Genomic DNA, 13,161 nt, shown 5'->3' on the forward strand with positions numbered 1-13,161 from the left:
ATAACTGACATAACAACATCATGTAATCATTATTTTGAAAGGTAAATCTCTATGATAAACTGGGTGAACCAAGTGTAGTTAAGTTACAATACAGGTATATTATTATTCAGAAAGTCTCGTCACAATACAGTGTAATAATATATTATTCAATAGGTTAGTTACAATACAGGTAATATATATTATTCAATAGGTCTAGTCAATACAGGTAATATATTATTCAATAGGTCTAGTTACAATAAGGTAATATATAATTATTCTAATAGGTCTAGTTACAATACAGGTAATATATTATCAATAGGTCTCAGTCACAATACAGTAATATATATTATTCAATAGGTCTGTACAATACAGGTAATATATATTATTTCAATAGTCTAGTTACAATACAGGTAATTATATTATTCAATAGTCTAGTCACAATACAGGTAATATATATTATTCAATAGGTCTAGTTACAATACAGGTAATATATATTATTCAATAGGTCTAGTCACAATACAGGTAATATATATTATTCAATAGGAGTGAGTCATGCATTGAGTTGAGCTGGTTGTAGCTGATTTCACGGGGCTACAGATGACAGTCTGTTTTCCCATTTGGGACTTATTTTAATTGTACTGATCAACAACATTTACATAGAAGTAGCTTATTTTATAAAAATGCTCGCTCTCTCTTTTACCAGTAATGACATCATTCATGAGGCAAGAGGTGGGCGGCCTGTCGAGAGCAGTCAGTTCGCTGAGGGCAATAGATCATCTTTGGTGGAGACGTGRGAGAGATACCGAATAAGTGAATTGATCAAGTTTTGGTGGCTNAAAGATGGAAGATACCGGTATCTTCTTGCATTGTAAAGGGTTCTAGCCTGTAGGACATTGTTTTGCGAACAGTAACGAACAGTTTCAACATTTCTACATGCCGTGTTAGCTCTCCACTCATGCTGCACAGAAGTTAACAAGTGCGCTATAAAAAGGGGGAKATCTGCTGCGCTGATAGACCGGTTTGATCCGTGAGACACATTTGACAGAAGTACCGAAAGTTAAAAATAAATCTAGTGCCAAAACCAGTGGAGGCCGGCACATAATAATACCTTGACATTGAGTCAATGGAGTGAAACGTGTGGTTGTTACCATTCCATTGACTCCATTCTAGGCATGACTATGAGCCTTCCTCCCCTCAGCAGCCTCCCCTGCACCAAACCAGTTTTCATGTTCTGGTACCGGGAGATTAACAGTAATTGCGCTAAGCTAACGATATGCTAARTTCAATCATRTCCAAACTGCACSCAGACACAMWAAAATGGTTTCCATGAGTTCGTCTGACTGGGTAAGTATCTTGCAGTAACCCTTGAATCACTGACAGTGAATGTTTTGCCAGGTGTGTGTGTGTGTGTGTGCACTAACAATGCTTCAACTTCACTATGGCTTTAGTGATACAGCAAATAACCTGTTTTACAGGTTGGGCATTTATATGGGTTTGTCTAGGACTATTTATAGTATAGCCTAGTCACATTAGGGTCTACGTCTAAAGTCTATTTAATAAGTATATATCGCCTTACATCAACATAGCGATTGGTCTAATGACTCCATTTATTCAGTATAGGCCTAGCTCACATTACAGGGTTTGTCAACAAGTTACTAATTTATAGTATATCCAATGCCTATGTCCCACATTGGGTCTAGCATCAAGGTCTATCTCTCAAGTACAGCCCTAAGTCAGCATTAGGAGGGTTTAGTCCAACGGTCTAGTTTATAAACTGGGTCAGTTTTGAGCCCTGAATGCTTACTTGGCTGAAAGCTGATGGTATACATCAGACCGTATATCCACTGGGGTTGACATTTTTATTTAGGTATATGGTATCTCTTTCTTCTATTCATCTCAATCACCTGATGCATTCCGTACCCGAATGCTACACTACGCTAAACCTATCAGCCAAATCGTAACCGTGACAAAATACACTCCACGAAATACAAAGCCTACGGTTAATTATATAGACCAGCGCTTACTGGAAGTCAGTTTTAATATACATCTTGCCTGTGGATATTTTTGCCTCATATTTCACACTCGACTAAGGCTGAAAATGTCAGAACAACCAGGTAGAGTAAGCTTCAAATTAAGTTTTTCAACATTGAACTTGAATGGGCTTTCGGGGGATTATGAACATATGCTGGGCAGGGGTGGACACAACGCTACCCACTGTCACACTCAGTAAAGTATTAGATCATTCTAATAGAAAAGTTGCTCAAAGTGTAAAGTTCATCCCAGTAAGAATGACTACTTGAGTAACAATCCAAAAGTATTGTGTTTTAAATATATCTTAATGTATCAAAAGTAAAGTATCTAATCATCCTTGCAACCTTTCTTATAGTAAAGCCAAACGCAAGATGGCAATCTGTTTAAAAAAAATTGACAGTAGCAAAGGGAACACTCCAACACTCAGACATTATATTACAGATGCCAGGGACACACTCCACACCTCAGACATGATTTACAGATAGCAGGGCACACTCCAACACTCAGACATTATTTACAGATAGCCAGGGGCACACTCACAACCTCAGACATTGTATTACAGATAAGCCAGGGGCACAACTCAACACTCAGACATTTATGTACAGATTGCCAGGGGAACACTCCAACACTCAGACATTATTTTCACAAAGAGTAGCCAGGGGCACCTCCAACACTCCAGAACATTATTTTACAGATAGCCAGGGGAACACTCCCACTCAGACACATTTTTAGCAGATATGCAGCGGGCACTCCAACTCAGACATTATTACAGATAGCCAGGGACACACCCAACACTCAGACATTATTTACTAGAATAACCAGGGCACACACTCTCAGACATTCATCATTACAGATAGCCAGGGGCACACTCAGTACATATATGTACGAGATAGACCAGGGACGAACCATCCAAACTCAGGGACCATTATCTACAGATAGCCCAGGGAACATCTCCAATCACTCAGACATTATTTAGCGATAACTCAGACTGCGCCAACACTCAAGACATTAATTTACAGATAGCCAGGGGCACACTCAGACATTATTTTACAGATAGCGGGGGCAACACTCCAATACTCAGACATTATTTACGATAACCAGGGGCACATCAGACATTATGTTACAGATAGCACAGGGCACTAACTCAGACATATTACAGATAGGCACCAGGGCGCAACATTCCAACACTTCAGAACATTATTACAGATTAACCAGGGGCACACTCCTCAAGACATTATTTACCCAGATACCCAGTGGGCACATACTCAGACATATATTTATCAGATAGCCAGGGGCACAACTCCAACACTCAGACATTATTTACAGATAGCCCAGGGGCACACTCGCACATTATTTTACAGTCAGCTCATGGGCACACTTCCAACACTCAGACATCCTATTGTACAAAAGATGCGGGTTTTTTGTTTAGTGAGTTCGGCCAGATCGGAGGTCGTAGGCCATACCAGCTTCCTTTCTGACTAAGTGCGTGAATTCCAATTTCCTTGTCCTGCTCCAGCCATTCAAATATGAGTATGATTGGGGTGTGAGTGGAAATGTAGTGAAGTTAAAATGTAAAATATTTTCTTCAGGAATCTAGTGAATAAAAGGTTGTCAAAATAAAATACGTTAAAAGTAAATAACCCCCAAAAGAAAACTACTAAAGTACTTTTTACCCACCCACTTGAATTGACAGGTTGTTGTTTTAGCAACGAAACCAAGCATGACAATATGGCAGAAAGACAGGTTGAGGCATACTGATGTTGACAACTATGTTATTATTTAGTCTCCAACTTGTCTTGTTCGAAAAATACAATTCATCCACTAATGAGCACCTCGTTATACACTCGTTGACAGTTTGCTTGGTTAGATAGTTAGCTAATATTAGCATTACGAGGTGACAGTAGTCCAAACAATCAAGTAATCAGAACAAAAAAACAAGCATCTGGCAGCAGCTTTGTCATTGTCGTGGTATCTGGAGAGCAGCTTGTCATTGTCCGGTGCTGACTCTGGGCAGCAGCTTGTCATTGTCGTGTGCTATCTGGCAGCCAGCTTGTCATTGTCGGTGCTATCTGAGCAGCAGCTTGTCATGTCGGTGCTATCTGGCAGCAGCTTGTCATTGTCGGTGGCTATCTGGCGGCAGCTGTCATTGTCGGTGGCTATTCTGGCGCAGCGTTGTCATTGTCGGTGGTCATCTGGCGGCAGCTTGTCATCTGTCGGTGGCTCAGTCTGGCGGCAGCACTTGTCATTGTCGGTGCGCTATCTGGCAGCAGCTTGTCATTGTCGTGGTCATATCGGCAGCAGCTTGTCATTTGTCGGTGGCTATCTGGCTGGCAGCTTGTCATCTGTTCTCGGTGGGCTATCTGGCGCAGCTTGTCATTGTCGGCTCCGCGCTATCCTATGCAGGCAGCTTTGCTCATTGCGTCGGTGCTATCTGGCAGCAGCTTGTCATTGTCGGTGGCTATCTGGCAGCAGCTTGTCATTGTCGGTGGCTATCTGGCAGCAGCATTAGTTCATTTGTCGCATCAGGCTATCTGGGCAGCCAGCTTGTCATTGTCGGTGGCTATCTGGCAGCAGCTGGTCATTTGTCGGTGGCTATCTGGCAGCAGCTTGTCATTGTCGGTGGCTATCTGGCAGCAGCTTGTCATTGTCGGTGGCTATCTGGCAGCAGTTCTCATTGTCGGTGGCTATCTGCTGGCAGCAGCTTGTCATTGTCGGTGGCTATCTGGCAGGCAGTTGTCATTGTCAGGTGGCTAATCTGGCAGCAGCTTGTCCATTGTCGCGTGCGCCTATCAGGGCAGCAGGCTTGTCATTGTCCGCGTGGCTATCTGACGTATGGCAGCTGTCATTGGTCGGCTCGCAATAATCTGGCAGCAGCTTGTCATTGTCGTTGTATCCTGGCAGCGCTTCATTGGTCGGCATGCAGCGGTTCATTGTCGGTGCTATCTGGCAGCCATGCTTTTCACATTGTCGGTGGCTATCTGGCAGCATGCTTGTCAAATTGTCGAAGGGCGTAATCTGGCAGCTAAGCCTGTCTATTGCGCTGGGCTATCTGGCAGCCATCAGCTATGTCATGTGCTCCGGTCGCCTATCTGGCGCAGCTTTCTGTCAGTTGTCGGTGGCTATCTGGCAGCCAGCACTGTGTGTCATTGTCGGTGGACTATCTGGCAGCAGCCTTGTTCAATTGTCTGGGCTCTGGCCTATCTGCAGCACTTGTGATTGTCGGTGGCTTATCTGGCAGCCGCTTGTCATCTGTTCGCTGGCTATCTGGCACGCAGCTTGCTCATTCGTCGGCTAGGTTATCTGGCAGGCCTACGCTTTGGTCATTCACGTCGAGTGGCTATCTGGCCAGACAGCTTGTCATATGATCGGCCCCTGGCTATTCTCCGGCAAGCAGCTGTCATTCGATACGGTGGCTATCTGGCCATGCAGCCTTTCAGTCATTGTCCCGGCCCTGGCTATCTGGCAGCAGCTTCGTCATTGCAGTCGGCCTAAGTGTCTATCCTGGCAGCAGCCATTGTCATCTGTCGAGCGCTATCTGGCAGCAGCCTTCGTCATTCGTTCTCAGATGGCTATTCATAGGCAGCCACGACTGTCATCTGTGGCCTGGCTACGCTCTGGGCATGCAAGCTCATTGTCATTGCGGTGGCTATCTCGGACCAGCAGCTTGTCATTGTGGTGCGTCTATCTTGGCAAGCAGCTTGTATTGTCCGCGTGGACTCATCTGGCACACGCAGCTTGTCATTTGTCTGGTCATATCAATGGCACAGCCAGCTTGCCTCATTGTCGGTGGCTATTCTCGGCAGCAGCTTGTCATTGTCCGGTGGCTAACTGGCAGCTCGCTGTCATTGTTCCCGTGGCTATCTGGCAGTCAGCTCTGTCATTGTCCGGCTGAGCTATCTGGCGAGCAGCTGTCATTGTCGCGTGGCTATGCTGCGCAATGCATGCTTGTGTCACTTGCGGTTCGCTATCTGGCAGCAGCTAACTGTATTGGTCTCGGTCATGTACGCTTTATCGTGGGCACAGCCCTTGTATTGGTCGCTGGCTCATCTGGCGCACGCTTGTCATTGTCCGGCGCTTATAACCTGGCCAGCAGCTTTGTCATTGTCGGCCATCCGCTAATCTGGCAGCAGACCTTGTCACTGCGTCGGCACCTCCCACGCTTATCGTGGCAGCAGCTTTGTCACTTGTCTGGCTGCGCTGATCTGCAGCAGACTTTTGTCATTTGTTGGTCGCTTCCTGAGTCCATACCAGAACCACAACAACAGACGGACTTCTGCCCCACTGAGACGCACGCATCATTTTCATGATGTCAGCTAACACGTCTATAAATGCGTGGCGTTGTCTAGATAACTTGAATGCGTCACACGTTCCGTGGCTAGGGTTGTGTTATCTTTCTTACCCGTAGAGCCTAGTCCTTCAGCATAACTCTCAGTTCCATAGGGTTAGGGTTCCCACACGAACATAATTATATACTACAGCGCTTGTATACAGATGGAAGACAGAGTGGATTACCTGTGCTATTGTCACTGAAAATTACTGCTAGCTGCAACTGTGTACAATAAATGTGACTTTTTACATTTGTGAAATAATTTATGTGATATGAAAGTAGAGATATGTTTCTAGGACCATACCGCAATTGAGTATCGATTCACATTTAGATGGAGTATGTGTCTGTTTTGGCTTCCAGAGCCAATCCGCCCTATAAACAGAACGTGTAAGGTCCTTGGACAAAGGAAGTGTTTCCCAAACCCCAAGGGGTGAACGTTTAGATTTTTGCCCTAACACTACACAGCTGATTCAAATAACGAACTCATCATCAAGCTTTGATTATTTTAATCSGCTGGTGCAGTGTTAGGGCAAAAACCAAAACGTGCACCCGTTGTGGTCACAGGGCCGAGTATGTGAAACGCTGGACTAAGGAATAAGGTGAGGCTCCTTTTGTCCAGTATTGGGCTAGGGTATCTTTCTTACCTGTAGGGGTTGGGGTATCGCTCCCAGAAAGCGATGCAGACTTGGTCCCAGGAACTTTTCAGAAGACCCACACAGGCAAAGTACTTCACCATTGTTCCCGTAAAAAGACGACTTTATATGTACACTTTGGTAAATACCTGTTAGAAGAATAGTACACGTGAGTAAGATCAAATGAGCTAGTATATTATCAATTACATGCACATTTGCCCAATTAATCGTGAAATTAGAAGGCTGCACCAAAAAGCGAAACTCCTAAATAAAGCATAGAAAGTGGAACGTTGCGCTTTAAAATGACAGCTGTCAATCAACTTTGGTTAAATTAAAAACAGTTAACGTGCGCACAAGCCATAGTTAACGTTAGCTAAGTTAACGTTTACCCGTCTGTCCATATTATCGCTATATGCATGTCCATATACCGCTCGATATGCAACACAGTTCTGCTAACGACATCGCTAGTGACAGTTTGACAGGAAACGGTCACGTCTGCACTCAGTCCCTCGAGTCTTACTAGAATGCTAAGGTAACGAGCTAGTTAGCTTAGCATAGAGTGGGTGGTCAACGCCATCAATTAATTAGCTACATAGCTAAAGTGACCCATTTTCATATGAAGGAGAAAAAAAAATCTACACATCTTTCCGCTTGAATATGAAACGGTAAGAAAGCCACTTACCTCGTTGGCAATACCATTTACAGCGGAGATAAGTGCATTTTTCTACTACTTTTAGAAGAATGTAGCTTGCAGCTACACGACAGACTGATTCCGGCCAATTGAAAGGGAAGGTCAAGAATAACGACATATCCGGTGAGACCAAGAGCAGAGAGGAAGCGAGAGCGATCCAAAATCTGGCTTCTCCACAGCAGGTGGCGTTGTTTCGGGGGAAGGAGGATGGTGGAAGCAGAGAAGGCACTTGAATCTGATTGCAACTAAACTACTGAAAGAGCTGCTTCATGTGCTTGGCCCTCCTATGTTGAACATAATAAACGGCTCTCTATCCACCGGATGTGTATCAAACATTAAAAGTGGCAGTAATAAAGCCTCTCTTGAAAAAGCCAAACCTTGACCCAGAAAATATAAAAAACTATCGGCCTATATCGAATCTTCCATTCCTCTCAAAAATGTTTGAAAAATCTGTTGCGCAGCAACTCACTGCCTCCCTGAAGACAAACAATGTATACGAAATGCTTCAGTCTGCTTTTAGACCCCATCATAGCACTGAGACTGCACTTGTGAAGGTGGTAAATGACCTTTTAATGGCGTCAGACCGAGGCTCTGCATCTGTCCTCGTGCTCCTAGACCTTAGTGCTGCCTTTGATACCATCGATCACCACATTCTTTTGGATAGATTGGAAACCCAAATTGGTCTATACGGACAAGTTCTGGCCTGGTTTAGATCTTATCTGTCAGAAAGATATCAGTTTGTCTCTGTGAATGGTTTGTCCTCTGACAAATCAACTGTAAATGTCGATGTTCCTCAAGGCTCCGTTTTAGGACCACCATTGTTTTCACTATATATTTTACCTCTTGGGGATGTCATTCGAAAACATAATGTTAACTTTCACTGCTATGCGGATGACACACAGCTGTACATTTCAATGAAACATGGTGAAGCCCCAAAATTGCCCTCGCTAGAAGCCTGTGTTTCAGACATAAGGAAGTGAATGGCTGAAAACTTTCTACTTTTAAACTCGGACAAAACAGAGATGATCGTTCTAGGTCCCAAGAAACAAAGAGATCTTCTGTTGAATCTGACAATTAATCTTGATGGTTGTAAAGTCGTCTCAAATAAAACTGTGAAGGACCTCGGCGTTACTCTGGACCCTGATCTCTCTTTTGACGAACATATCAAGACTGTTTCAAGGACAGCTTTTTTCCATCTACGTAACATTGCAAAAATCAGAAACTTTCTGTCCAAAAATGATGCAGAAAAATTAATCAATTTTTTTGTTACTTCTAGGTTAGAACAGATCTACTGCTTCTTAGACGTTTCTATGTGAATATTACAGTATTAAAATGCTTTTGCCTGGTCAATATAATGCATAATCTGTGGCAAAAGCCATCCCTGTGCATCCTCATATTTACAGCCAGGTGGCAGTATATGGCCTGTTAACATCTATTATCCTCATATTGACAGCCAGGTGACTGTATAAGACCTGTTAACATCTCTTATCCGCACAATGCACAGCCAGTGTGCAGTATAGGGCTGTGTTAACATCTATTTTCCTCATATTGACAGGCAGGTGACTGTATACAACCTGTTAACATCTATTATCCTCATATTGACAGCCAGGTGGACAGTATAAGACCTGTTAACATCTATTATCTCATATTGACAGTCAGGTGACTGTATAAAGACCTGTTAAACATCTATTATCCTCATATTGACAGCCAGGTGACTGTATAGACTGTTAACATCTATTATCCTCATATTGACAGTCAGGTGACTGTAAAGACTGTTAACATCTTTTACCTCATATTGACAGTCAGGTGACTGTATAAGACCTGTTAACATCTATTATCCTCATATTACAGCCAGGTGACTGTATAAGACCTGTTAACATCTATTATCCTCATATTGACAGTCAGGTGACAGTATGTTAACATCTATTATCCTCACATTGAACAGCCAGGTGACTGTATAAGACCTGTTAACATCTATTATCCTCACATTGACAGCCAGGTGACTGTATAAGGACCTCGTTAACATGTCTTATCCTCACATTGACAGCCAGGTGGCAGTATATGACTGTGTTAACTTCTATTATTCCTCATTATGACACGCAGGTGACTGTATAAGACCTGTTAACATCTCTTATCCTCACATTGACAGCCAGGTGCAGTATATGACTGTGTTAACATCTATTATCTTCACATTGACTGTCAGGTGACTGTATAAGACCTGTTAACATCCATTATCCTCATATTGACAGTCAGGTGACTGTATAAGACCTGTTAACATCTATTATCCTCATATTGACAGTCAGGTGACAGTAGTGTTAACATCTATTATCCTCACATTGACAGCCAGGTGACTGTATATAAGACCTGTTAACATCTATTATCCTCATATTGACAGTCAGTGACTGTATAAGACCTGATAACATCTATTATCCTCATATTGACAGTCAGGTGACAGTATACGACCGTGTTAACATCTATTATCCTCATATTGACAGCCAGGTGACTGTATAAGACCTGTTAACATCTATTACCCTCATATTGACATTCAGGTGACTGTATAACCTGTTAACATCTATTATCCTCATATTGACAGTCAGGTGACTGTATCAGAACCTGTTAACGTCTATTATCCTCATATGACAGTCAGGTGACTGTATATAAGACCTGTTAACATCTATTATCCTCATATTGACAGTCAGGTGACTGTATAAGACCTGTTAACATCTATTATCCTCATATTGACAGTCAGGTGACTGTATAAGACCTGTTAACATCTATTATCCTCATATTGACAGTCAGGTGACTGTATCAGACCTGTTAACATCTATTATCCTCATATTGACAGTCAGTGACTGTATAAGACCTGTTACATCTATTATCCTCATATTGACAGTCAGGTGACTGTATAAGACCTGTTAACATCTATTATCCTCCTATTGACAGTCAGGTGACAGTATATGACCTGTTTAACACTATTATCCTCATATTGACAGTCAGGTGACATAACATCTATTATCCTCATATTGACAGTCAGGTGACAGTATAAGACCTCTTAACATCTATTATCCTCATAGTGACAGTCAGGTGACTGTTAATGACCTGTTAACGTTTCAGAAACGCAACACTTTTTTTTCAGAACGACTGAGTTGTGAATACAAAATGTCGAACAATTTCTATTGTACCTAATAAGGAAATCTATTTAATCTCACAGCCTATTAGACCATTTTCCTTTTACAACAACAATGGTTTGGTTTTGAAATGTACCTTAACAAGTATTTTATTGAAGAGAAATAGACGAGACCTACGTTACCTGGGTGTGTACAGATCAATCATTCAAGGTGTTGTGAAAGATCCACCGCTAGAGTTCAGTGACCTAGCTGTCTTACCTGTCTAATTAAAGGTTTAAGATATGACCGTGCAATTTAACAATGAGTCAGGATCATCCTCTCAACCATATAAACCTCTCTTACTCGATGTCGCTACCTCAGTTCAGAATAAAAATATTTACCTCTTCCTTGTCTGCTTGTGTCAAACTGTGTGTGGAATGTTGGGCTAGTTAAAACTGTTAGTTGAATCTTCACTTTTTATTGTTGAAGTATGTTGTATAGTTGATGTGACTAGCAACAGTAAAGAGGACAACTACATTTGACCACCACACCATCTCAGAATGTCTCTTTATCTGTGACAGATGCACTACACATTAGACATGGACTGGCGTGCTTGTTCCTCTTAGCCTGGTCCCWGCTCTGTTAGTGCTATCATGCAGATAGTTCCCTGATCTCTATTTATTCCAAATTCCCAGAACATCCAGCAGATACTGCATTGCACTGAGTTCAATGAATGAAAGCCTAGATGTATCTGATGACTTAATCAAATAATATGAATTCATTCTTCATATTTGCAATGCCAGAGACGTCAGCCTGCCATTGTGAAAGAATCCCCACAGTGAGGATTGAGGGCTCTTTTCTCTGCTTTAAATACAAAAGAAGCCTACGACGCTGGAGGCCCCCGACGCTGGAGGCCCCCGACGCTGGAGGCCCCCGACGCTGGAGGCCCCCGACGCTGAAGTCCCCCGACGCTGAAGGCCCCCGACACTGAAGGCCCCCGACACTGAAGGCCCCCGACGCTGGAGGCTCACGACGCTGGAGGCCCACGACTCTGAAGGCCCACGACTCTGAAGGCCCCCGACGCTGGAGGCCCCCGACGCTGGAGGCCCACGACACCGGCTATTCCCTTTCTAGTGCACTACAAATGACCAGGCTCTGATCTAAAGAAGTCCACTATATAGGGAACAGGGTGACGCGTGGGACTCACTCACAGTGAATAACAAATCAACTTCATTATGCTGCCAATTATATCCCTTTGTCTAACGATCCACTCCAACTAGAGTAGGCGTGAACATTTTTACTGTGTGTCCCTTAGCGAACAGTGACAGGGTCTGCCTCCAAAATGGCGCCCTACTCTATATATAGTGCACTACCTTAGCCCATAGGACTATGGTCAACAGTAGTGCACTATATAGGGAATAGGGAGCCATTTTGGGACGCAGTCACTGATTTAAACAAGTCTATTGTTCCGTGTCAATAACCATGTGTTCTCTCTACCTCATCCTGTTATAGTCAGTTTTAATGAGTTCTGTTACAACCAAAGATAACGGCTTGATCAATCAACACGTCTTTGAATTCATCGGACAAGAGTAGTTAATTATTTAGAAGTACCACGGACAGTTAGATGAAGTAGCGAAACATAAAACATTTACACATGCAATGCCTTCTTTCAACTTTGAACCTCAGTCAGTCAGTAATCTCAAGGTAGATATTCAAGGTTAGGTCATTCGATTCAGACAGTTTCACCACAACCTTATTAAGGTCCTTGTAAAGTCTCATATTAATAATCCTCAAATAGTACCAGGAGTTTTTCCTGATCCACACCACATGATCTGACCAAGGCTATATAACTAGGACCCAGAGTTCATCTTAGTTATCCCACACGGTCAGGTAACTGTAGGGTCCAGAGTTTATCCTAGTTATCCCACACGGTCAGGTAACTGTAGGGTCCAGAGTTTATCCTAGTATCCCACACGGTCAGGTAACTATAGGGTCCAGAGTTTTTCTTGCTCAGGTCGGTTGTGAGGTCAGGAAAAACTCCTGGTCCTAGCATCATTGAAGAGATGCTTTAACAATAATAAGTGCAGCAATCTCCCGATTTCCTTTCTGTTGGCACTAATATCACTCCATACAGCAGTATAGTGTCCTGTCCTTTCTGTTGGCACTAATATCACTCCATACAGCAGTATAGTGTCCGTCCTTTCTGTTGGCACTAATATCACTCCATACAGCAGTATAGTGTCCTGTCCTTTCTGTTGGCATTAATATCACTCCAAAAAGCAGTATAGTGTCCTGTCCTTTCTGTTGGCACTAATATCACTCCATACAGCAGTATAGTGTCCTGTCCTTTCTGTTGGCACTAATATCACTCCATACAGCAGTAATAGTGTCCTG

General features: G+C 43.1%; 1 protein-coding gene across 1 annotated transcript in view; it reads right to left on the reverse strand.

Moving 5' to 3' along the window:
- The window catches only part of LOC112072617 (PRELI domain-containing protein 1, mitochondrial-like), a 32,139-nt gene extending 24,383 nt beyond the window's left edge, over positions 1–7,756 (reverse strand). The window contains 2 exon segments of the mRNA XM_024140001.2: positions 6,982–7,118; positions 7,652–7,756. Coding sequence (XP_023995769.1) covers positions 6,982–7,073 — 92 coding nt within the window. The 5' untranslated portion in view covers positions 7,074–7,118; positions 7,652–7,756.
- Positions 7,757–13,161: the final 5,405 nt, after the last annotated feature.

This window comes from Salvelinus sp. IW2-2015, unplaced genomic scaffold, assembly GCF_002910315.2.
Source record: "Salvelinus sp. IW2-2015 unplaced genomic scaffold, ASM291031v2 Un_scaffold1980, whole genome shotgun sequence".
In the NCBI taxonomy this organism is placed as follows: Eukaryota; Metazoa; Chordata; class Actinopteri; order Salmoniformes; family Salmonidae; genus Salvelinus; species Salvelinus sp. IW2-2015.